This window comes from Marmota marmota, unplaced genomic scaffold, assembly GCF_001458135.2.
Source record: "Marmota marmota marmota unplaced genomic scaffold, marMar, whole genome shotgun sequence".
Classification (NCBI taxonomy): domain Eukaryota; kingdom Metazoa; phylum Chordata; class Mammalia; order Rodentia; family Sciuridae; genus Marmota; species Marmota marmota.
Window position 1 is genome coordinate 10,889,932 of NW_026000057.1, and position 26,663 is coordinate 10,916,594.

Below are 26,663 nucleotides of genomic sequence, written 5' to 3' on the forward strand. Positions count from 1 at the left end.
AAAAAAAAAAAAAAAAAAAGTCCATGCTTATAAGAAATAAATGTGACCTGTGCTGGTGGATGGATGAATGGAGAGAGAGAATAAGATAGATAGGAAGGAAAGAGTAAAATGAATGAAAAGTAATATATGACAAACTTCCTGATAGAAAAAGGCTGCAAGTGGCCGGGGGATTTATGTAAAGATTCAAAGCATTTGGTTGATGTTGAATTGAACCAGATTCCACATTCAAGGTTGCAGTCAAGGATCAGCTTATTCTACATATGCCAAAGGATAATGTTAACTTCCTTTGAGTTTCTTGTTAATTACTTCCAGATTGGGATGGGGGAAGGAGGAATTCTTAATTTCCTTTCTTTCTTTCTTCCCCCATCATTCCTGAACTGTAATGGCTTTAGTTCTGCCAGTGATTCTAATTATGTGCAGGAATGTACTTGTCTCTTGAGAATGGACATTCTTATAGTAGATCTGAAAATTAAATCAGGAAACACATTTTTTTCTCCCTTGCCTTTAGATCGTATGTGTTGATCATTATTAAAGACATTCTAAAAGCCTCATGGTTATAATTTATGTTAAACTTTTTCTAAGATAGCAAACAAACCAGCAGCTGTATGGATTGTGTTAACTTCTACAGATATTTACTGTGTGCCTGCTCTGTACATGCACTGTTGTTAAGTTTTGGGGGCAATATAAATAAAATAGAATATGTGGTTTTTGTTTAGAGAATTTATACTTTATTTGGTTAGGCTTGGTGAATACCTCACATAGTTAATTACCTTTTTGTAAAAAATTAATTATGTAATGGTTAATGCCAAATACTAATCTTTGCTGTCTGTCCTAATTGCTATACAAATTTAGATGATGGCAGGATTTTTATATTTATATACTTAACTACAGGAAACTTCTTTCTTTCCTTTTTTTTCAGAGAGAGAGAGAATTTTTAACACTTATTTTTTAGTTTTCGGCGGACACAACATCTTTGTTTGTTTGTATGTGGTGCTGAGGATCAAACCCCGGGCCCACGCATTCCAGCAGAGCGCGTTACCGCTTGAGCCACATCCCCAGCCTCCCTTCTTTTTTTTCTTTTTCTTTTTCTTTTTCTTTTTTTTTTGGTACTAGAGATTGAACCCAGGGATACCTTACAACTGAGCTATACCCCCCAGTTCTTTTAATTTTTATTTTGAGACAGGGTCTTGCTAAGTTACTAAAGCTGGCCTCAAATTTGAGATCCTTCTGCCACGGCCTCCCAAGTCATTGGGATTACAGGCATGCACAACAGCATCCAGCTAAAGATACTTGTTAGAAACTTTTGAGCTGAAAGTTGGGTAGATTTAGATGGATGGAGGAGATCTGTAAAGAGGAATAGAGGGAATATTTATTGAGCACTTAACCAGACACAGTTTTAAGAGCTTTTGCATATTTTACTTCCTTTGATTCATATACCTGCATGATAGTATTAGTTCCATTTTACATGTGAAAAAATTGAGGCACCAAAAGGCACCAAAGAATAACTTTTTCAAGGTTACATTATTAGTAAACAGCAAAGCAAAATTCAAATCAAGGCATTCTAACTCTGTGGTTCATGATCATCATAACCAGAGATAAACAAAACTGTAAAGCAAATTATAGTCACAGGGTAGTTGGTGAATATACAATTTTTTGTTGTATAGTAATAGAAAAATAAAATTGAAAATTAGATTGAGGCCTTGTTATTATGGGATGTGTTGGCACTTGGTTGAATTTTTTCTTGTCCACCAAGCAGGGGAGGCTAAACAGTTCTCTGTTAGAATATTTATGGGTGTTTTGCTGAACTAATAGCTTAAAACAATTATAAGCTTTGAAAATAGTGTTGTTACATTCTACTATTAAGTGAAACTTTTCCCCCTTTTTTTTTTTGTACTTTTTTTAGCTGTAGATGGACACAATACCTTTATATATTTGTTTATTTTTATGTGTTACTGAGGATTAAATCCAATGTCTCACATGTGCCAGGCAAGCACTGTACCACTGAACCACAATTCCAGCCCTTCCCCCTTCTTTATTTATATGTAATTAATATTTTATTAAGTTTGCTGAAAATAATTTGAGATGTAGTGATTTATTTCTGCTGAGCTGAAGTAAGTATTTGGACTGAGTTAAAGAAATAGTTGTTAAACTAGCCTTTGTAGATAACTGTGACACAAATGCATTCCTAAAGCCTTTTCACATAAATTAATGATTTTAGTAATATATGGTTAACTTCCAGAAAAGCTTTATGTGGAGATGATAGAAGTGGAAATTTATGCTTTAATTTGCTAGTTCTGAAAATATAGATATGTTTTCTGAAATGTAAGTATGTTTTGGTATTTGAATGATGGCAGAAACAGCTGTTTTTGCTCAGTAGAAAGTAGAACTGACCTGATCCTTGTCTCTAATTTTTTTTTTTTTAAAGGTACTAGATATTGAGCCCAGGGATACTATAGCACTGAGCTACATCCCCAGCCATTTTTCTTTTTATTTTGAGATAGAGTCTTGCTAACTTGCCCATACTGGCCTTGAACTTGTGTTCTTCCTGCCTCAGCCTCTGAGTAGCTGGGATTAAAGATGTGCACCACTGTGCCCAGCTCTCATAAGTCGTTATTGCAGTTTTACTGTGGATTTATATGTAATTCAAACTCTGAAGTGAAGTGGCACTTCTCTTTCCTGAAGGATGCGTAGAAATTATTAAAAATCAAGAATGGAATTGAAGTTAATCTTAAAAATAACAATTCATTAATTTAGACAACTTCATTAGTGTGGCAGCAACTATATAGTAGTTTCTAATGCATTTTTGTTTTAAGTTAAAGGTCAGAATTTTGAAAATCAAACTTTATCAATAAAAAATTTAAAAAAATAATAAAAAATAAAAAAAAATAAAAAATAAAAAAAAGAAAATCAAACTTTATTTTTCCTGGTCTTCCATAGTTCTTCATCCAAGTTTTGATTTACAACCCATTTATCACTAGCAGAAGGTAGTTTAGAGGGTAGATTTTCTAGGAGTCAGGGTATTAATAAGCATTACACTGATCTGGATTTTGATATGTTAGCTTTAGGAGACACTACATTTTTTGTGTGTGTGTGGTGCTGGGGAATTGAACCCAGGGCCTTATGCATGCGAGGCAAGCACTCTACCAATTGAGCAATATCCCCAGCCCCCTAAAAGATATTCTTAGGAAAATTATGAACTGGGTTTTTTTTTACCAATATTTGGAAATGAGTAAATGGAATTCTTTCAGCTAAAACTGAGTGAAAAAAGTGCAGGTCTACTTTTTTTTAATTAATTTTTTTGATTTATATATGACGGGGAATGCATTACAATTCTTATTACACATATAGAGCACAATTTTCCATATCTCTGGTTGTATACAAAGTATATTCATACCAATTCATGTTTTCATATCTGTATTTTAGATAATAATGTCCATCACATTCCACCATCATTTCTAACCCCATGCCCCCTCCCTTCCCTTCCCACTCCTCTGCCCTATCTAGAGTTCATCTATTCCTCCCATGCTCCCTCTCCCTATTCCACTATGAATCAGCCTCCTTATATCAAAGAAAACATTCGGCCTTTGGTTTTTGGGGATTGGGACTTCACTTAGCTTTATCTTCTCTAACTCCATCCATTTACCTGCAAATGCCATGATTTTTATTCTCTTTTATTGCTGAGTAATATTCTATTGATAGATATGCCACATTTTTTAATCCATTCATCTATCGAAGGGCATCTAGGTTGGTTCCACAGTTTAGCTATTTTGAATTGTGCTGCTTTAAGAAGCCACATTGATGTGGCTGTGTGCAGGTCTACTTTTGAGCTGTTAAAAAGCTTAACTTTTTGTGTGTGTGCTTCACAGAGGATTAAATCTAGGGCCTCAAGTGTGCTAGGCAGGTGCTCTGCCACTAAGCTACATTCCCAGTCCCTTTAAATTTTTTTTTTTTTTTTAAATAGATTCTTGCTAAGTTATCTAGGCTGGCCTCAGATTTATGATTTTTCTGCCTCAGCTTCCCAAGTAGCTGGGACTACAGGCATGCACCACCATACCCAGTGATAACTTGAAACATTTTTTAATAAAAATAGATGTTACCTCATTTAGTTCAGTCAATGTTTAGTGAATGCTTGCCATAACGGACACTGTGACTGGTAAGAGGAACACATAAATGAATTGGGTAGCGTCTCAAGTCTGAACAGTCTAGAAAAGAGATACACATATCAACAATTCACTGTGATGTGTGCAGTACTGAAGAATGATGGTTTTTACAAAGAAGGGTGAAAGTCAGTTCTGCTTGAGGGAAGACTTTGCAGAGACATTTTAAGTCATTTCTGCAATTCCCTATGAGAGTTCATAGGGAATTGAAGGTTGAAGGGCATTCTAAGTAAGAATCAGCATATTAAGGCTGTATAGCTTAGGATTTAAGAGAGTTGACTCTAGAGCCAGAGTCTCGATTGAAATTCAAGTTCTCCCATTTGCTAGAAACCTCTTGTGCCTCTGTTTTTTCTTCTGTGCTTCGTAGGGTAGCAGTAACAAATAAATGTTATATTTTAGCTGCTTCTAACAATGATTAATATATGGTAAGTGACTTAGCTTTTATTATTGTGTGCAAGTGTGTATAGAACCACACGTAATGTGTGAAAGAATCTTCAGTTGTCTGATGGCTTAATCATGAGTGAGGGATGAATGAACTCTATATAGTTAGATTGGTAGACTAATAATGAAGGACTCCATATATGCAAGTTGAAATTTTTTGGGTGTGAAAGACAAAGACTGATTTTAGAAAGATTATTCTATTGATAATATGGAGGGTTATTAGGAGCATGCACCATCATATTGTCCAGGTGGTTGGGGAAAATAAATTGGGGAGATATTTAGGATATAGAATCTATAGTAGTGGGTCATGTACGGTTTTAGTGCATAAAGTTCAGATTTAAAAATAAGTAATTTTTATCCAGAGATTTCCCATCTTTGTGTGGGGGAGGGGGAACATATGGCATCTGTCTATGTACAGTCAGCTGTCCTTATTCCCAGCTTCCACAATCACAGATTCAACCAACTGTGACTCAGAAATATTTGAAGGGAAAAAAAAAAATCACATGTGTGCTGAAAATGTATAGACCTTTTTTGTTTTGTTTTTTGTGGGTTTTTTTTTTTTTTTTTAATGTGCTGGGGATGGATCCAGGGCCTTGTACATGCTAGACAAGTGCCATGGAACTGAGCTACATCCCGAGTTCCCAGACCTTTATTTTTACATGCCATTTTTTACTGAACAATGTAGTATAAGAACTATTTATTTATAGCATTTATATTATATAAGATATTATAAGTAATCTAGGGGTGAATTAAAGTACACAGGAGGATTGTACAAATAACATGCAAATTCACCATTTTGCATATGGAACTTGTACATCCACAGATTTTGATGTCATCAGGGAGTCCTAAAACAAGTACCCCAGAGATACCCAGGGATGATTATACTCTAAAAAATCAGGTTTAATGAAGCCTAGATGAGGACAATGTTAACTTTTTTTTGAGACAACACATACACAAGCCTTACATAGCCAGTACAGTTTTTTCAGGCTACAAACTTATGTATGGAAAAATTAAACCTAATTTTAAATTTGAGCCCATTCTACCTGGTAGTTCAAAACGTGAGTGTGCCAATTTAGAGCAGATCAGTTACTTCAAAGATTGTTTCAATAAAGTGAGGTACACTCAACCAGTTTTAGAGTCTCCCCCTATCCCCACTTGCCTATCCTCTCTTCAGGATGAGTAAGTATTATGTAGGAATGGTTTTGGTAGAGATTAGTTCTGGCTGGCATCCACTGAGATTTACAACATCACACATTAGATCCATAGGTATCTCCAAGCTGGCATCAGCTAAAATGTTGGTGTCCCTGCTTGGTCCTCAGCCTTGCAACTGCACCTTCTCTCTAGGTCTGTGCACACTCCCTCATAGATAGGTGCTCTCCCCCTCCTTCAGCCTAGCCAGCTCTCCAGACCACTCTAGGTCTGTAGGAATGAGGTGGAGCTGTCTGTCACAGACCCATTGCTCAGGTAACACATGCAGGAGTGCTTCCGTATGCAACCTGTACTGTGTTGTTGTGGGTACTTCATGTGAGGCTGCTGCTTCCCAGAGCTCCAGACAAGAAGTGATGGTATTCTCTGTACCTGTATCTTGCAGATTTTCTAGGGTCTCTAGTTGCATTCCTCCTACTGTAATTGTAGGTTGGGCAGGGCCCTTATAAGAAACCATCCAGTGTCCATAGTTCTTACTTGTTCCTCAGAATCTCTCCCTCCTGTCCTAACTTCAAATGTCATCTGAAGAGAACAAAGCAGGACTGATTCAGGCTGTTCTTATATTTTTCTGACTTAAACCTAGACTTTGGCTTCTGAAACAATAAAAAGAAAAATAAATCTATTGTTCCTTTTCGGTTCTGTCATTGAAGTTTGTCTGTTCAGTCAGAAGAAAGATCACACTTGCCTTATTCACATATCTAAAGTGTGAATGTCTCAAACCAAGAACTGTATATTCTAAAGAAAATACAATATACTTTCTTCCCCTAGAATACAACACAAAGCTGGACAGAGTAGTCACTAAACTGTTTGAACAAATGAACACATGAGGTCACTGACTAACTTCTAAACCATGTTCTTATGAGCTTCAAAGTTCTATAATTCGTTTTGTAAAGACCTCTTTTTTCTGCAGGTAATGGAATTTCTGATTAGCACTGGTGTAAACAAGTGGAAGTTTATTTTTCTCACATAAAGTTTGGAGATACATGTCTATTGGTGGTGGCTCAGTGATAATCAGTCATTACCTTTGTGATTCTCTCGGCCTTTCCATCATGATCACAGGATGACTGCCACAGTTCCTCTTGTTTTATCTGATGCACAAGGAGGAAGGAAAGTTGCCTGGGTGTCTATTTCCCTGCCAGAGGACTTTTGCTTAACTCTTACTGACTGAAATTGTCATAATGCCCCTTGTAGAGGAAACTGGAAGTGGAAATTAGTGTGAGAAGAAGAGAATTGGAAATAGATTAAATGAGTCAGTCACCTAAAAGTGTTGATCAAGAGCATAATGATAAAAATAGGATATTATCATATGAGATTTGAGAATAACTATAGTACAATCAATCAGATAATAAAGTACCTGATGATTCATTCTCTGTAAATACATGGGGTTATATAGACAGTCCTCTTTATCTTTGGGTTCCTTGCTGTTTGGTTGTAAGACTGATAACACAGCTGTTATTTCATATGCATCAGATAATAATGTCTGTTTTGATTTTCCTTGAAATATGGAACTGTTTGACCAGTTGCCTATTTGTTACAGATAATCCTTTTTTGCTAGTTTTGCTGAACAAGTATATCTTCATTGTTTATACTTGCATAAATAGTGTCTACAGAGATTGTTCCACTTTTTTAATTGCCATAGTTTCTTATTTCAGAAATTTTGGCTTTGTCATTGAAAAAATTCTTCTTGATTAAATATACCATTTTATTATAATATGCTGTGTCAAAACAATAATCGTAGCTAAGTTTATGCTCTGTAGCTTAAAATATTTTTTTCTTGAAGATTCTTCATTCAAAATTCTTTTGAACATGTGTTTATTCATATTTTAAATATATACAAATTTAATGCATTAGTACATGCTTAAAGAGGCAGGGTTCTCATTGGAAAATACGCTTCAGTGTCCACATGACCTGGGTTCAACCAGCCCTATTGTCATTTATTAAATGTCCAATTACTTAGTCTCGTGGGATCTCATTGTCTTTATCTGTAAAATGGCAATAATAAAACCTGCAGTGAGACCATGCGTGTAGTGAATCCTCTTCTACAGTGCTTGGCTTTCTGGAGGCTTTCCACCAGTGACAGCTGCTATCATAACAGCTAAGTGACTGTTTTTGTAGCAGAGAGAACAGATTGTGTGACTGACTGCATTTCTAGTTGTTGCTGTTATCATTGTTTTTTAAAACTTGATGGAAGAAAAACAATGTATAAAGAAGAATGTGACTATAAAATTTTTTTTGAAATGTCATCACTTGCTTTTTTAGTTAGGATTGTCAAGGTGGATTCAGTTTGTAAATATGAATCTAGTTTTGTAAAAGATACTGCAGCTTTCCAGTAAAACTTATAAAATCAAGCCAGTTTTTCTCAATGGAAATTCTTTCAGTATTTATTTGTTTTTTTATTGTGCTGGAGATTGAACCCAGGGCCTTGTGCATGAGAGGCAAGCACTCTACCAGCTGAGCCCTCGATTTTATAGGGCACAATCCTTTCAAATAGTTTTTTTTTTTTTTTTTTTTTAAATTTTGGTACTGGGGATTTAGCCCAGAGGTGCTTTACCACTGAACAACATCCCAACCCTTTTTTCAATATTTTTATTTTGAGACAGGGTCTCACTAAGTTGCTTAGGGCCTTGCTAAATTGCTGAGGCTGGTTTCTCAAACTTTCAATCCTCGTGTCTCAGCCTCCCAAGTTGCTGGGATTACAGGTGTGCACTACTGGACTCAGCTTAGTGTCCCCAATTATAAAGAAGGGTTAGTTCATTTGTTGCACTGGACTCTTCATTTTTTCTTCTAGGATTCATGAGATTTCAGCTGTCAACCAGTATAGTCTCAGGTTAAATAAATGTATTTTTTCTGTTAAAACGTTTTGAAAGCAGGAAGAATAACTCAGTTGTAGACACCATCCTTGACATACTAGGGGTCCACAGCCTGACCCCTTTTTGCTATGAACATTCTTCTCATCTCTATGGCTTCCGTTTATATACTCTTGGATTCCCCGCTCTTTACCTCCTGCCTAAACCTCTGGGCTGAGCTCTACACCATGTTTCTGCTACCTACCATACAACTCTCCCTAGACAATTTGTTCAAAACTCAGTTCTTTACCCAAAAGTGTTCCTCTTTGTATTTTAGATTCTGAAGCCATTGTCTACTTAGTCATCCAAACCTGAAACCTGGTAGTTAACCTTGGATTTTTCTCTTTCTTTTCACCATATCCATTTGGTACCAAGTATTTGTTGACTGAATCCTGATGACTCTCAAATCTCTCCCTTCCTCTCCATCCCTACTGCTACTGTCTTGGCTTAGACTCTCATTATCTCCAGCCCAGAATTTTGAATTAAGTGTTTTCACTAGTCTCTCTGCATCCTTCACTTTCTCCCATCTGCTATAATAGTTATCATTAATGCCTTGGATTGTTTCCCAATTTTAAATAATAAAGTCCAGATTCCTCAGACTGGCTTTAAGGCCCTCTGTAATCTAACTCCTGCCACTGGTCAGCCTGCGAACCCACTGTTGCCCCTTCTCTAACCCTGCACACCACTCATGCCAAGTTGTTTACAGCTTCCTGAATGCCATTCCCTTGATATCTTTGTGTCTTTATGTGCTGTGCCTTGCTTGTGCTTTTTACTTGTCTAACTAGCAAACTCCAACCTGTCCATTAGCTGAAACATGTATCCATTATGAACCACCTCAAAAGTCTTCTCTTCTGGGAAGATTTTCATCCCTTTCTTCTGAGCAGAGTCTAATACTTCTTTATGCTATGACTATCTTACGTATATTTCTTTTATAGAGTGATATCTTCATGTGTCTTATATCTTGGCAGATGTTCTTAGAGGGCAGGGATTATATCTTAATCATTTTCATCCCCAGCATGGAATCCAGTACTAAAACACATTGGGAAATAGAGAGACATAATAAATGGTGAATGAATACATAAATCAATACACAATGGCCTGGTTTTAGTTCCAACTATTGTGTATTTATTCTAGGAGCCTTATTCCCTGGCCAGTTTCTTTTCCTCACAATCCTCAGTGTACAATACTGAAGATAATTTCTAATAAGTATTCATAATTATAATAATATTAAACATTTTTTAGAACTCAGCCTCCAAAATACATACTACAGGAAAATTATGTATATGTTAAAACTCCATCATTTCCTTTTCTACCACTTTACCCAAATTAATTTTGCTGGACCCTAGCTTAGCATTACCCAAAATCTGTGGCAAAATACATAATAGGTATTACTTAAAAGGAAGTTCTGTAATCAAAGGAATTTGGAGCACCCTAGGTTAACAAAAATAAACTAGTTTAAGTATTCTGTGGCTTTAACATCCTATTATGCATCGTGAATCTTATTTGACCCATGCTATGAGGGATTGATATTTCATAGAAAACACTGCATGAGTTTATGTGTTTACTATAGCAAATAAGAGTATGTATTTACTGTCTTAGACTGCCTTCTTCTCCCCAGAGCGGGTATGTATTCTATGTTGATACCTAAATAGTCTCACCAGTTGGCAATCATTTCCCAAAATGTCAACTTTCCCTTTCCTGATTAAATACACCTATGTCAAATCTCTCAAAGAACCTAACCTATATTCCTTATTCCTAACAATTCCCTCCTTATCAGGCCCATAGGTGTAGTAGTCAGCTTTCTACTAGTGTATGTGTAGGGGCTGCTTTATAGATCAGACATTTATTTGTTCTCTTTATCCATTTAGCTTACTTCAGATTTGTATCTCTTACGTGAATTAGCAAGCAAGAACTTTTCAAGACATAAAAACTACATATTTTCCTAATATTTTAAAATATAGGCATTTGCATTTTTCTGTAATAAATTTGAAAGTTCACCATGGATCAAAAAAAAAAAAAAAGTTTTGCCTACTAAAACTGCTATTTGTGTATGTGTGTGTGTGTGTGTGTGTGTGTGTGTGTTTCTAGAGATTGAACCCAGGGCCTTGTGCATGTTAACCAAGCACTCTACCACTGAACTACATCCTAGCCCTTTTTTAAATTTTTTATTTTGAAGACCCAGACTTGGTAGCATCTGCTTGTAATCCCAGCAAATCAGGAGGCTGTGGCAGGAGCAATTTAGCGAAGCCCTAAGCAGCTTAGTGAGACCCTGTCTCAAAATGAAAAATAAAAAAAAGGGCTGGTGTGGCCCAGTGGTTAAGTGCCCCTGAGTTTAATCCCTACTACCAATTACTACCAATTTTTTTTTTTTTTTTTTTTTTTTTAATTCTGAGACAGGTTCTCCCTAACCTTTCCAGGCTGGCCTTACTTGTGATCCTTCTTCCTCAAACCTCCTGAGTAGCTAGGATTATAGGTGTTCACTACTGAGACCCAGCCTGGTGACATTTTTTATTTATATGTATATATATATATATATATATATATATATATATATACACACACACACACACACATGAATCAGGATGCTTTTACAGCCCCCCCCCCAAACACACACACCCCACACACAAAGTATATCCTAATTGGCTTAAATAACAGGGAATTCATTATCTGATATAACAAGTTTGGAGGAAGGCTTTATCAAGATTGGTTAATCCCATATGTCTAGACTGACTTCTCTGATGTTTTTTTAGCTTTCCTTTTGTGGATACAAGTAGTTATTGCTGCTACTCTTTGACAGTGTCCAAAGCAGAAAAAAGACATTTTATACATCTCTCTCTTTATCCAGAAGGAAAATCCTAGAATTCCCTCTTTCCCAAGTAGGGAAGACTTCCCTTATGTCTCACTGGCCAGGTATGAGTTACATGCTTACACTGAAAGGATCTAAGCCAACAAAATTCATGCTCTGGGAAGCGACCCATTCTTTCAGAGCACATTGCCACTCTAATCTGAAAAAAAAAAATTGGAACTCTGTAAAGAAAGTCTTTGGAGGGGAAACTAATAGGATCTGCCAAATTATATCTATTTGCATTTTAAAATTAGACCTTTAAGTCCCAGGTACTTAGGAGGCTGAGAAAGGAAGGACACTTGAGACCGGCCCAGGCAACAAAGAGAGATTTTGTCCCCTTTACCACCACCATTCCAAAATGTCATGCCCTTTAAATTGAATGCTTTTATTACTTCTCTCGTGGTTGGAGTGACACAAAGATTGGAGTTAAGAGAGAAAAACATATAAACTATTTTTATTGGCAAGTAATTTTAAATAGCAAAAAGTTAAAGTAGTTAATGTTACAGCTTTTGACACTTTCGTGAATTTTGTGATAAGAACTTCAAGATGTCAGAAAATTTTTTGTAAATTTTTTTTTAGTTGTAGATGGACACAATATTTTATTTATTTATTTTTATGTGGTGCGGACGATCGAACCTAGCATATATGAGGCAAGTGCCCTACCACTGAGCCACAACTCCAGCCCCAGAAATTTATTTTTTTATATTTGTTTTGTTCTTATAGAAGATAGCTTAGGCTAACTTTCCACTTAGAAATTATTCTTTGCTATTGGAGCTTTGTGGTGGGTAAGGTTGAAAAGGCTGACTCTAAACTAGCTATAGAATTCCCTCTCTCATCCCCAAAACATTCTTTTGAGGTGGCCATTCTTTAAAAAATATATATTCCACCTGCAAGTCAGCCAATCTGCAAATATTTACTCCACAAAAAAACTAGACCTACAATTTTGATGCCATGCCACCAGGTGGTGGCAGAGTGTCAAAACAATGGATTTCTTTAATTTCCTGAGATAACCTTAATTTCAATTTGTTTTATCCCAAAAATGCATTTCAATAGTTTATGCATTTTAAAATTTTTCTATTGATGACATCTCTGACTGCTGTATGTATTTAGAAGTTTCACAAAAATAACACTGTTAATTGGGTGCCCTTTTTTGTTTAAAGTGAGCTTCTATTTGACCCAAAGGCAGTGTTCAAACTTCTGAGCCTGCATTTTATCAGATTTAGATAAGGGACCTTGTTTAGGTTCCCCAGGATTTATACTTTTTATAACCATAACTTTCCCACATTATAACTCTAAAAAAATAACTTACTTTAGATTAAATACAAAGCAACCTCAATCTTAAAATTTTTTAATTCTTCTATTTGTTAAAGCTATATGCATTTACCATTTCAATAATTTCTAACACTTCAATTTTACCACAAATCCTTGGTTTGGTTGAGGACATTGCTTATCTCTTAGTAGCACCAAAAACAGTATTAAATCTGTTTAATTTGAGCTGAGGGTATAGCCAAATAGGAGAACATTTGCCTAGCATGTACAAGGTCCTGGGTTCAATTTCCAGCAGGGTCAAAGAAAAGAAAGAAAAAGAAAAGATACATGGGGGCTGGGGATGTGGCTCCAGCGGTAGCGCGCTCGCCTGGCATGGGTGCGGCCCGGGTTCGATCCTCAGCACCACATACAAACAAAGATGTTGTGTCTGCCGAAAACTAAAATGTAAATAAAAAAAAAAAAAGATACATGATCAACAGTTATATGAAAAGATGCTAAATAATCAGAGAAATGCAAATTAACACAATAACAAAATGTTTTTTAATCATCAGATTATCAATCTTTTACATTGTCATCAGTGTACACTTTAGGGAACTTGAAGGGAGGAAGCCTGTTATAGACTGCTGGTAAAAGAAAAAATGATGAAATTAAATGTTCGATTCACCCCCATTGGGTATAGCTATTATTATAAAAAGAAAAAAAGAAAAAAGTGTTGATAATGGTGTGGAGAAATTGGGAGTCCTGTATGTTGCTGGTGCGAATATAAAATAGTAAAGACTCTAGAAAACAATATGGTGGTTCTTTAAAAAGTTAAATAAACATGGGCCAGGCATGGTAGTGCACACCTGTAATCTCAGCGGCTTAGGAGGCTGGAGCAATAGAAGTGCAAGTTCAAAGCCATCCTCAACAATTTAGTGAGGCTCTGTCTCAAAATAAAAAATGGGCTGGGGGGCTGCAGTTGTGGCACTTGCCTAGCATGTATGAGGCACTGGGTTCAACCCTCAGAACCACATAAAAATAAATAAATAAATAAAATGTAATGGGAATTTCCATGTCAGCATAAGTAGGCAGATTTACTTAATTTTTTTTAAATTTCTTTTAGTTGCACACAATGCTTTTATTTTTATTTATTTATTTTTATGTGGTGCTGAGAATCAAACCCAGGGCCTTGCATGCACCAGGCGAACACTCTACTGCTGAGCCACAACCCCAGCCCCTCTACTTTATTTTTTTAAAACAAAACAAAACAAAAAACTTTTTATTTTTAGAGCAGAGAACAAAACAAATATAAAAATAAATTTCTGGGGCTGGAGTTGTGGCTCAGTGGTAGGGCACTTGCCTCACACACACTGGATTTGATCCTCTACAACCAAAAATTTAAAAAAAAAAAAGGCTGGGAATGTTGCTCAGTGATTAAGCACTCCTGGGCTCAATCCCAGATACACCCCCCCCCAAAAAAAAAAAGTTAAACAAAATTATATGATCCAACAGTTCCACTTTGACATATTTATCCAAAACAATTGAAAGCAACAGACTCAAACAAGATCTTGTACATCAGTATTTATAATAGTGTTATTCACAATAGTGGAAAGGGAGGAAACAATCCAGTTGTCCATTAGCAAATGAATGCATAAACAAAATGCAGTATATGCATGCAGCGGAAGATTATTCTGCCTTTAAAAGGGATGGAATTCTGATGTATGCTACAAAAGGTGGAACCTTGAAACAAACTATGTGAAATAAGGGGCTCAGTGGTAGAGTGCTCGCCTAGCACGCATGAGGCACTGGGTTCGATCCTCAGCACCACATAAAAACAATAATGTGTCCACCTAAAACTAAAAAAATATATAAATAAATAATTTTTTTTGAAAACTGTGAAACAAGCCTGACACAAAAGGGCAAATATATATGATTCCACATAGATATATAGATTAAGTTGACAAAAAGACAAAGTAAAATAGTGGTTATCAGGGTCTGCAAGAAAGTGAAATGTGGAGTTATTGGTAAATTCATAGAGTTTCTATTTGAAGTAAAGACAAACTTCTAAAAATGGACCGTGGTGATGGTTACATAAGACTGAATGCACTTATTATTACTGGATTATACATGTTAAAGTGATAAATTTTATGTATATTTTCTACAACAAAAAAGAAATCTTTAAAGAAGTTAATTGTTCTTCTGTGATCCAGCAGATCTACTTCTAATGCACCTTATAGATATACTGCTGCATGAGCCAGGCATGATGGCACATGCCTGTAATCCTAGCTGCTTGGGAGGTTGAGGCAAGAGAATCATAAGTTGAAAGCCAGCCTGAGCAACTTAGGAAGACCCTGTCTCAAAATAAACTGAAAAGGACGGGTTGGGGATATAACTCAGTATAGAGCATTTGTCTAGCAGGGCCTGGGTTTGATCCCCAGTGCGAAAGAAAGGGAAGCAAAGAAAAGAAAGAAATAGTGAAAAAAAATACCTCTGCATGTGCACAGACATATGTCAAATGACAGGAGTATTGATGTTTTGTGGGGACTTAAATAAAACAGCTATTAAGAGAGGAATGGAAGAATAAAGTAATAGTAGGTAGACATTAAAAAAGAAAAAAGAATGGCCACTAACAAATACCAAATGCTGGGAGGACACAGAGCAAAGGAACTGTCCATTCTTTGCTCTTGGAAATGCAAAATTGTAGTCTCTTTGGAATACAGTTTGCAGTTTCTTATAAAACTGAACATACTCTTGCCATATGATCCAACAATTGTACCCTTTGGCATTTATCCAAGTGAGTTGAAAACTTAATGTCAATGCAAAATCTACACACAAATGTTCATAACAGATTTATTTAAAATTGCCAAAACTTGAAAGCAATCAATATGTTCTTCGATAGTTCAATGGATAAACAAACAAAATAATATCCATATGATGGAATAGTAGTCAAGATAAAAAGAAAGTAACTATAAAGCTGTAAAAAGACATGAGAGAACCATGTAGAGTGAAAGATGCCAGTTTAAAAAAAACTGTTTATGATTGCAACTATGACATTCTGAAAAACAAGAGACAGTAAAAAAAAAATCAATGGCTGCAGGGGCTAGAAGGAGGGAGAGATGACTGGATGGAGCACAGGAATTTTTAGGGCAGTGAAACTGTTCTATGATCCTATAATGGTACATCATAGAATGTACCACACCAAAAATGAAATGTAAACTGTGGACTTTGGATGATAATGTAGTCAGTATAGGTTCATAAATTGTAGTAGCTGTAGTAAATTATAGTATCGTTTGGCGCAGAATAATAGGGAAGACTGGATAGATAGGGTTGGGGACATATGGGAAGTTGGTCAAACCTTTAAAACTGCTCTAAAAATAACGAGGTTTTTGTTTTGTTGTGTTTTTGTTTTGTTTTTTTTTTAAAGAATGACATAGATCTGCCTAGTTATGCTGACATGGAAATTCCCATTATATAAAGGATAATCCCATATATGTTTTGGTCTGTATCTGAATGGAAAGCAAAAGAATGACGAGGATGCACACTAGGTTTTTACAAGGGCTGTCTCTGGGGATGGGGTTGTAGAGTTTGCATAAAAGCAGGGAAGCAAAGGAATTTTGCTTAAATGCGCCTGCATTGTTTTAGTCTTTTACAGTAAGAATGTGCTCATGTTTTAATCTATTGATAATGCATTCATATATTACTTATAACAAGAAAATAATATTTAAAATAATAGTTCTATACTCATTACATAGAAAACTTAAAAAGCATGTTCCTCAATACAGAGATAAGCATTATTTAAATTTTATACATTTTCTTGTGGGTTTTTTTGTTGTTTTGTTTTTTGGTTATAGATAGACTTTAATTGAGTTGTAGTTTTGGTTCCATATTTTAAAACAGCTTTATTCTGTGAGAATTTTTCAGTGTCATTAAAAATTCTTTGAATAGCTGGGCCTAGTGACACATAACTATAATTCCAACTGCTTGAAGGGCTGAGGCAGGAGGATCACAAGTTCAAGACCAGCATCAGCAACTCAGTGAGACCCTGTCTTAAAATAAAAGTAGTGGCTCAGTGGTAAAGTGCCCCTGTGTTCAATTCCCAGTACCAAAAAAAAAAAAGTGTGTGTTTTCTTTGAACATATTTTCTTCAACTGTCTGATTGTGACACATCTGTACTATGAAATATTGATTTAACGTTTCTCTAATGTTGGGACCTCATTGCTCACATCTGTATGTGTAACTATATCTTGAGAGTATTCAATATTTCCTTATGATCAATTTCTAAATGAAATATCACCTTTATTAAAAGATAGATACAATTTTGAAGTTGTAAATACTCTTAACAAGATTTTAATTGTATAAAAACAAAGCAAATTATTTTAAAGCATAAGCAAAAACCATAGAACATATTTTTCCATAGTACATGAATTTTAATAAAGCAGTAGACTGATGGGGTTGCTCTTGTTATGATCTCTCTTCCCTCATTTTCTGTTGTTAGTCATTCTTTCCCACCTATGAAAGTTTGTATTCTTTCTTTAATGCTTTGAAATTTCTTCATTTCTTAAAAAGAGCAAATCAAGATTCCAATACAGCCAGCTTGAATCAATCTTTCTGTTTCTCTTATGAATAGACAGTTCCTCCAGGCAGTGAGTTAGCCCTTTGGAAAACATGGGAATTGTGTTTCTCTACCCTGAGTGTCTGAAATAGGTGGCCTGGAATGCATTTAAAGAGAAACATTGTGTCAGATCCTCAAATCTAAAGATGAAATCCTGTTTTTACTTATTATAGGTAGTTTTTATTGTTGTTGCAGCTGTTGCCATTTGTTCTGAGTTACTAAATTTTTTAAAAAATTATAATAAGTCCATTCCCAAATTTAATTTAGCATTAAATTATTAATGGATTAATATAGTTGATTCTGGTTTTTTATTATAGAAATGTACCAGAAAAGGTTGCTTTTAAGGGAATCCTGTGCCAAATACCTTTTTTGAATATAGGGTATTATCCCTCCCTTTTTTTTTTTAATAAATGTGTGTTGTCTAATATTTAATATTTCTAAATTCAGAAATATTTTTGTAGGGCTGGGGATGTGGCTCAAGCGGTAGCGCGCTCGCCTGGCATGCGTGCGGCCTGGGTTCGATCCTCAGCACCACATACAAACAAAGATGTTGTGTCCGCCGAAAACTAAGAAAATAAATATTAAAAAAAAAAAAAAAGAAAAGAAATATTTTTGTAGTTCAGTCTACAGTATTAGCAGTAATTTGTTTTTACTTATGAACTAGATAATATCCCCACAGGATTTTTTTTTTTTTTTTAAGAATTTTTTTTCACAACACCTTTATTCTATTTGTTTTTATATGGTGCTGAGGATCAAACTCAGGGCCTCACACATGCTAGGCAAGCAGTCTAGCACTGAGCTACGGCTCCAGCCCAGTATCCACAGGATATTGATATCCCGTGTATTCTAACTGAGTTTATTACTGCAAGAAAACAGTAGTTCTCACAGTTGTGGTACCCACAGCCAGTTGCATCAGCACCATCTGGAAACGGGTTAGAAATGCATATTCTTGGGCCTACCCCCATCCTACTCAGGAGGTGGAACCCAGCAACCTGTGGTTTAACCATCCCTTTGGGTTATCCTGATATATGTCAAAATTTGGAACTGCTGGTTCACATACTATGTATAAAGTAGGAAACAATTCCAACTCTTACTGCTTGAGGCCTGCTTTTGGTTTAATTCCAAGGTGCATATTAGGAACTATAGCAGTAGTGCTTCTAGTAGCTATGTAGATGAAAAACTGATAGCAAAGGCAGCCTAACAAGAGTTGCTTTCATTGTTTCCAGTGTTGAGATTTTAGAAATTAAGCAGTGAGCCAAGAATCCTTCACTATTGAGTCAAACTAAACTGTTTCAGTATTTAAGATAATTAGAAGAAGCTTCTTCTTTGAAAACATCATTTAGATTGTGCCTCCCTTTATTACCAAGATACTTAACGTGACAACCCATGAATGTAGGGTTTCACATTTAAAGTGCATAAAATTATTCTCAGAATTAAGGAATTCTTGAATGCACTCACTTTCAAAGCTTTTAAGTTTTAAATAATTGCAAATAGACATAAGTACCTTAAGGACATTTCATTTATATAATTAAGGTTTAAATCCCCTTATTGGCTTATTTTATGTAATCATTAACTTTTTGTATAATATCTACCTATTTGGTTATTTTTAAAACACTTAATGGGACAATATTGTGCTAATACCTGTGTGTTTTTTATTTGAGGACTCCTCTACTCCTGAATTTAAATGTTACATACATTTTTAAATTTTTTCAGATGGCTACTTTAGGATGGAATATTTACTTTTTAAACTTGGCTTTATTTTATAAATGGGGGAATCCTTTTATAAAGAACTAGATCTCCTTGCTAATTTGGGCCTTGAAGTTTATTTTGGCTCTTAAATGTATAGCAGATTTATTTTTTCTTTTAACTTAGGAAGATAATTGCTCTCAAGAAGAAGTGTAACTGGTTTGGTGATGTTGTATGTCTGGCATAGCTAATAGATCTTATTTGTGCTGTGTATTTGAATCAATGACTAGACAACTAGTAAAGAAAGCTTACAATACTCCCTTCATGCATACTGAGAAGTGAGAAATTTCCCAATGCCAGGACAAAGCTGCCAAACTTTTAAAGATAGTATTTCCTAATTTTAAATTAAAAAAAAAATTTAGATGTTATTTACCTTCTCTCTATAACTAGATTATATTGTGGAAGGTCAGTTTCTTATCAAACAACAGAAATTCATCCTGTAATTAATTATTTTCTAAATGTTTATAACTCAAGAGTGAGGGAGGTATGGAATATATTTTTGAATAGTCTTTCACCTAATCAAATGAGTCTGAAATTTCCAACTAGAGTAAAAGATGTGGACAATTTAATGTTGGAAATTTCCTGTGCTTATTTTATTAGTCATGGACCAGGTAAAATTAATAACATTGAGAAAGCAAAACAGTGTTCAGAAGTTTCTTATCCCTTTTGCTGTAGACCTAGTCACACACTGATGAATAATCTGTATCTAGTCTTTTATGCTGGTATTATTTAATCCATTTCCACATATAATTAATCTGCTTTCTCAGTTGAGTAAAATATCTGAATCAGTCACTCCTAAAATATGTGAAACAAGCCAGATATGGTGGTACACACATATAATCTCAGCTACTTAGGAGGCTGAGGCAGGAAAATTGAAAGTTCAGGGGCAGCCTGGGCAACTTAGTGAGACCTTGTCTCAAAGAACAAAAAGGGCTAGGGGTGCAGCATAGTGGTAGAGCACTTGCCAAAAACACCTGAGACTCTGGGTTCAATTTCCAGTATCATGAAAAGAAAAGAAAGAAAAAAGTCTACAGAATTTTTCTTGTGTGAGAGTTTAGGATGTAAAGTATACAGTTCCTCATAAACTATTAAAGAATAAAAGGTGGGACTGGGGATGTGGCTCAAGCGGTAGCGTGCTCGCCTGGCATGCGTGCGGCCCGGGTTGGATCCTCAGCACCACATACAAACAAAGATGTTGTGTCTGCCAAAAAAACTAGAAAATAAATATTAAAAAATTCTCTCTCTCTCTCTCTCTCTCTCTAACTCTCTCTACTCTCTTTAAAAAAAAAAAAAGAATAAAAGGTGATACAATCATTATTAACTATTAATGAAACAGATCCTAAGACTACAAATCTACAAGAAACAATGTAGGGTATTTTGTAATGGCTTTAGTTAGAAGCAAAATGAAATTTGAAGAAAGAACTTGTATAAAACATAAATATTTTTTACTTTTCAAGTTTAATCTCTAATTAAATAACAGACCTCAGATTATTTGGGGCAGAGGTGGTGAATCAGATAAATGAAGATGTATAAAAGATTAAAGTCATATTGTTCATTTTTCCTCATCAAATAAGAGTATATTTAAAACAATTTTTTTCAGTCTAATGATTCATTGTCCTTGGTTTTCCTCAAATGAGAGAATTAGTTTTATTGTTGTTTTTTATAATTTTTAGATGGACACATATCATTATTTATTTTTTATGTGGTGCTGAGGATCAAACCCGGTGCCTTACACTTGCAAAGCAACCGCTCTCCCACTGAGCCACAGGCCCAGCTCCAAGAGAATTAATTTTGGGGGTAGTCTTTTTTTACTTTTTTGTGTCACAGGCCTGAGCCAGAGATAAATTTCATTTGTTTTCAAAAGTTAATCTTAGCAAACCATTTTATGCTTTGATTCTCTAGTGGTCTGAGGGAAGCCAAAAGCAGGCAAACCTACAGAAGAGCATTGAGAAAGCTAAAATTGGCCGACATGAGACGGTAAGTTTGTGTCTATAGTTTCTTTAATAATGGTACTTTTATTTTTTTATTTATTTCTTACATACATGATCATTTATGACAATAGTGTAATGCATTACATTCAAAATTATTCATTCACATAATAATGATAATTTTAAAGAGAAGAAAAAGAGCTTCCTGTGAGGAGGGTTCCATTTTCACCAGAGAGAAGTAGCAGAGGATGTAGGAATTGAATCCAGGCATTATATAGATTGTACATGTTTGTGTGTGTGTGTGTGTGTGTGTGTGTGTGTGTTTTAGCATAACACAGAAACAAACTTGAGCAAGACTCTCTTATTAAATCCTCTGTTCTCCGTTTTCTCAGTTGTAAAATTGGGTATAATAAAATGTACTTCATTTGGTTATTGTTTGGAATAAACTAGTTTATATTTGCAGATATTCTGATACATAGTAAACCCTATTAAACATTTATGTATACTTTTAAAATTTTTTTAATATTTATTTTTTGGTATTTGTAGTTGGACACAATAACTTTATTTTATTTATTTATATGAGGATTGAACCCAGGGCCTTGAGGCAGCAAGGCAAGCACTTTTTTAAAAATTTTTGTATATAAACTAAAAATAATCAACAGAGTATCCTTGTGTCGCTATAAAATTTTGAAATTATTCAAATGAACATTGATCTATTTTTAAAAGTGCCATGTGCTCTAAAGTATTGTTAGAGAGTTTTTAAAAATCACCTCACTTTCTGGTTTCATCATTGTCTCAAGAATGATTTTTATGAAAATATTTTTTAAATATTGAAGATCAACTTAAACCGCTAAGCATTCCACCTAAGTCTCTATTTGTATCACTTAACTGTGAAAGAAAGTGACCTGAAAACTTGTTATATCACGAAAAGGAATGCATCTTAGGTTTACAGTGGCTTTATGCTTACAGAGTAGCTTCATGTTAGTAGTGAGCACAATCACAGGTAGCAAGCAGAGAATGATCATTTTTGTGGAACATTTAAAAGAAGGTAAATTCTGGGCTTAACTGAAGCTGTTATAATTACTTCTTCAGTTGACAATAGCAGTTATCAATTCTTTATTTTTTTAAATATTTATTTTTTAGTTATAGGTGGACACAATATCTTTATTTTTATGTGGTACTGAGGATCGAACCCAGTACCTCACGCATTGTTGGCGAGCGCTCTACCTCTGAGCCACAACCTCAGTCCTTCTTTATTTTATCCACTTTTTTCTTTAACACTGAGAGTAGCTTATAAAAACACCTTCAACTATTTGTAACATATGTATGCACTGAAATTGTAAGCCAGTGTACCTAAATGTTATCAGTCTACTGCATCCAGTGCAGCTAACCTTGTTGGAACCTTCACCTACTATCAGTCTGGTGTAGTAATTCAGAAAGATGAAGTCTTACCCGCCAGAATATATTTGTTGAATTCCAGTGATCCAAAAAGGTAGCTACTATTATTATGTCTATTTTACATTTGAGAAACTAGAGGCACAAAGAATTTGAATAATTTGGCAAAAATCATAGTGCTGGTATCTAAGGTGACTTCAAGTCAGAGTGTCTGGAGAGCTGCCTTTGTATTCACATCGATGTTCTCCACTCTGTTTGTTGTTGTTTTATTAGCTTTTTCTCCTCTTGTTTTTCCTTTTAAAGCAGGTACAGTTTGGGTGTAGATGGCAAATAATGCCCATTTTCTTATATTCTACTTACTTTTAAATATTTCCTGAGCTGTGCTAAATGGTATATACTAACTGTGCAGCCGTTTATATTAAAATTAGTTTCTCAGTCATAGTAGCCACATTTCATGTACTCAGTAGCCACATGTAGCTAGTGGCTCCTGTATTAGTACAGCCTAGAACATTTGTCATTGAAGACAGTTCTATTGGCCTGTCTTGCTTCAGATCATGTTGTTCTACACATTTATTCTGTACAAATGCCAGCAAAAGCAACTTACTGCATACTGAAACCAAAGGGAACAGCCAAAGGCAAAAGTAAAAAAAAGTACAAATATAAAAAATACAAGGTATCAAGGAATCTTTCACAAGTCCCATTTAGGCCATTTGAACTTTATTTGATTTTACTTCAGATTTATCTTGTAATTTTATACCATAATCTTTACCAGCATTTGGTTTTTGTTTGGACTTATTTTTTCAGGTTTCACAATATGAAGTGCATATCCATAGTACTATGACTTCTTGTTAGAACTGCAGCTAGAAATTTTAAATGGGGTTTATTGGATCTTACTCTATTTAAAAGTTTTAATCTAATTACCTTTAAAGGAAAATGGTAGGAGCCCTCAAGCTACAATTCTGTTATTTCTGATATCTTTAAATATGTGCAAAGGTTACATACCCATCCTTAAAGATTGAAAAATTGCTCAGGATACTTTGTAACTGATGATCATATAGTGATTGATGTTAACATAAACTGTTACTTACATATGTATATATGATCTTGTGAAATTACTCAAAAACCAGAATAATTATTTTCCCTAATATATGATAACATGGTCATCTTTGAGTTTATATAGGCATGATCAGTAATGTCTCAGCTATGCATAAGCATTTCATTCCATATGTTTATTTACATTTTTCAATATATACTAAGAATTCTTGATTTCAAACATAAAAATTGAGCTTGTTCTTACACTGTGCATTTATGTATATACAGTCATCCCTCAGTGTTCACAAGGGATTGGTTGGTTCTAAGGCCTTCTGAGGTATCAAATATATGGATGCTCAGTTCTCATATCAAGTGGCATAGTGTTTGCATATAACCTACATACACACATCCTCTCACATACTTTACATCCTCTCTAAATTACTTATAATACTAATACAATCTAAATGCTATGCAAATCGTTGTTATACTATATTATTTGTGGAGTAATAGAAAGAAAAAATATGTAAATATTTGGTATAGAGAAATTCTGTGGGGGGGGGTATTTTCTATCCATCATTGGTTAAATCTGTGGATACAGAATCCATGGATATGAAGAGCCAACTGTATAAATATAATATCTATACATGTATGCACACAGATATGTATATATTTTTGTATTACCTTATAACATATGGAATTTTATTTGTCTTAATTGTATATGAAACTGTTTTGAATGCAGGAAGAGAGAACCATGCTAGTGAAAGAGCTTTCTACTCTTCGGAACCAAAGGGAACAGCTTAAGGCAGAAGTAGAAAAATACAAAGAATGTGACCCACAAGTTGTAGAAGAAATACGTAAGTTTGTGCTTGATAATGAAAGAGACTTTGAACTTCTTGTTGCCCAGGAACCATCCTCTAAGTATGTGATAAAATCAGCTAAAATAGTATTCTGATTTGAGTGCTCTAACTTTGTAGTATAAAAGGGAAATATTACCTTAATATTTCCATTAGGTAGACTTAGTGTTAAAGCATTGAATAGTGACACTTTGAAATTAATAAGTAGGGCTATAGAGCACTTGCCTAGCATGTGTGAGGCACTGGGTTTATCCTCAGCACCACAAAAAACTAAATAAATAAAATAAAGGTATTGTGTTTATCTACAACTAAAAAATTTTTTAAAAAAATTAATAAGTATCATTTAAGTAAGGTGAATGAGGTAGAAGCATAAAGACATAAAATATAAACTTAGGAAATTGGGAGGTCAGAGAAGCAATTTGGACCCAGGCACCTTGATTCTAGAAAGAAATCCACCATAATCTTCTAAGAAAAAGAATATTATAAATATAAGTTTGCAAGTTGCATAAAAGTACTGTAAATTGAATTGCCTTCCTGCTTTTAAATCAATTACCAGTTTTTCGTTTTGTTTTGTTTTATTTGTGGCATTAGGGTTTGAATCCAGGGCCTTGCACGTGCCCAGCAAGTGCTCTACCACTGAGCTACCCCACCCCGCAAAAGTAATTTTGAAAATTTTTGTTTATATGTAAAGATAGAAATTTGAAAAAATTAAAGAGTATGTTATAAAGGTAAAGATACAGCATTTAATTGCTTAGAAAAACGTGTATTGCTTTCTTCATATTTTTCTATATCAGCCTTTTAAGGAACCTTTACCAAGTGAAACCAGTTTTATAGAGTGTAAGTGAAAGCTTTGAGAAATATTTGATACTTTAAAATTAACCTAAGTATTTTTATTACAATTAAGCTAACCTAATTCTTGGTAGTATTTTTTTAGAATTAAGAAAGTATAAAAAATCAGTTAGCATAAATCTAAAGTTAAAATTTATTTGAAGGTAGGTGCCCACTTTGCTCAATTCCAGGAGGCACTGTTCACCTGGTTCAGCTGATTTCCCCGGGTATTCTCAAAGAGTGAGAGGGAGAAAGAAAGAAAAACAGGGACAGAGGAAGGATGGAGAGCTCTCTGAACCACTCATTCTTTGTAAATTAAGTGTTTGGGGAGACATGTTAGTTTTTTTCATGCTGCCCACACATGCTGCAAAATAAAACAATAACCAAATCTAGTGCTTCAAAATTAACCACTTTTGTCTGGGTGTGGTGGTGTAGGCCTATAATCCCAGCAGTCGGAAGGCTGAAGCAGGAGCATCACAGTTCAAAGTCAACCTCAACAACTTAGTGAGATTGCCTCAAAAAATAAAAAGGGTTGGGGATGTGGCTCAGTGATTTAGTGCCCCTGGGTTTAATCCTTGGCCTGGTACAAAAACAAAAATTAACCACTTTAATCTGATTGAAAGGTTTAACTACTGTCAAATAAGCCTCAGTAAACACATGCAAATCCAATGTAATTGGGGACAAGGTAGGAACCTAGGCCTGCTCATGATTCCTCTTCAAAATCAAGCACACACTGCTTGGTCAAGAGGATATCAACTGTGTGCCTTATCTAGAGCATCTTGTGAAAGAGAGCTTTACAGGCAAGTTTCTTTCTTTCTTTCTTTGATTGAACCCAGGAATGCTAATTTATCACTGAGCTGAATCCCCATCCCTTTTTTTTTCATTTTGAGACAGGTTCTTGCTCAGGGTGGCCTCGAAGGCTGCACAGGCTGTGATCCTCCTGCCTTATCCTCAAAGTAGCTAGGATTTGCAGGTGTGTGCGCCACTGCAACTGCCTAGGAACAGTTTTTCTTAGCCAAATTTAATACTCTCAATTGATTAATTTTCAGGATCAACATGGCTTTGCCATCTAATAGTTTATGAAATTCCAAGTTTTCACAGTAACTAAATCTGATCCTTCATGTATTACTCTTACTTGATTCTGCCTTCTTTCTTTATTACAGTTTTGTGTAGTTCTTATACTTTTTCCTTAGAGTAATGCCTCTTTGCCTACCTGTCTCATTCTCTTTTATGTTTAGGATTTACAACTATTAGGCACACTCAGTAAGGATTTAAGTTTTTCCACTCTGTGGTCCCTGTTGTACTGCCATGGGTGCTTCCCTTGGGCAGGTGAACCTGACTGATGTGTCCAGTTGTGACTTCCCATGTTTTACAGTTCTTTTCATGATCTTGATAACTTCTGTTCACTCAGGAATGACTAAAACTTTCATTTAAGTTCATCCAAGTACTTTGACTTAAAATGATAGTGATCTTAAGTTAATGGTTCTTCTTGAGTTTCAGGATATTAACAAGAATTGAAAATTGG

At 35.0% G+C, this 26,663-nt stretch overlaps 1 protein-coding gene across 1 annotated transcript in view; it reads left to right on the plus strand.

Annotated features, from left to right (window-relative positions):
- Mnd1 (meiotic nuclear divisions 1) overlaps positions 1-26,663 on the plus strand; it is a 56,733-nt gene that overhangs the window by 15,806 nt on the left and 14,264 nt on the right. Inside the window, exons 4-5 of the mRNA XM_015484359.2 lie at positions 21,004-21,078; positions 24,196-24,310. Of these exons, the coding sequence (XP_015339845.2) occupies positions 21,004-21,078; positions 24,196-24,310 (190 nt within the window). The remainder of the gene's footprint in view (positions 1-21,003; positions 21,079-24,195; positions 24,311-26,663) is intronic.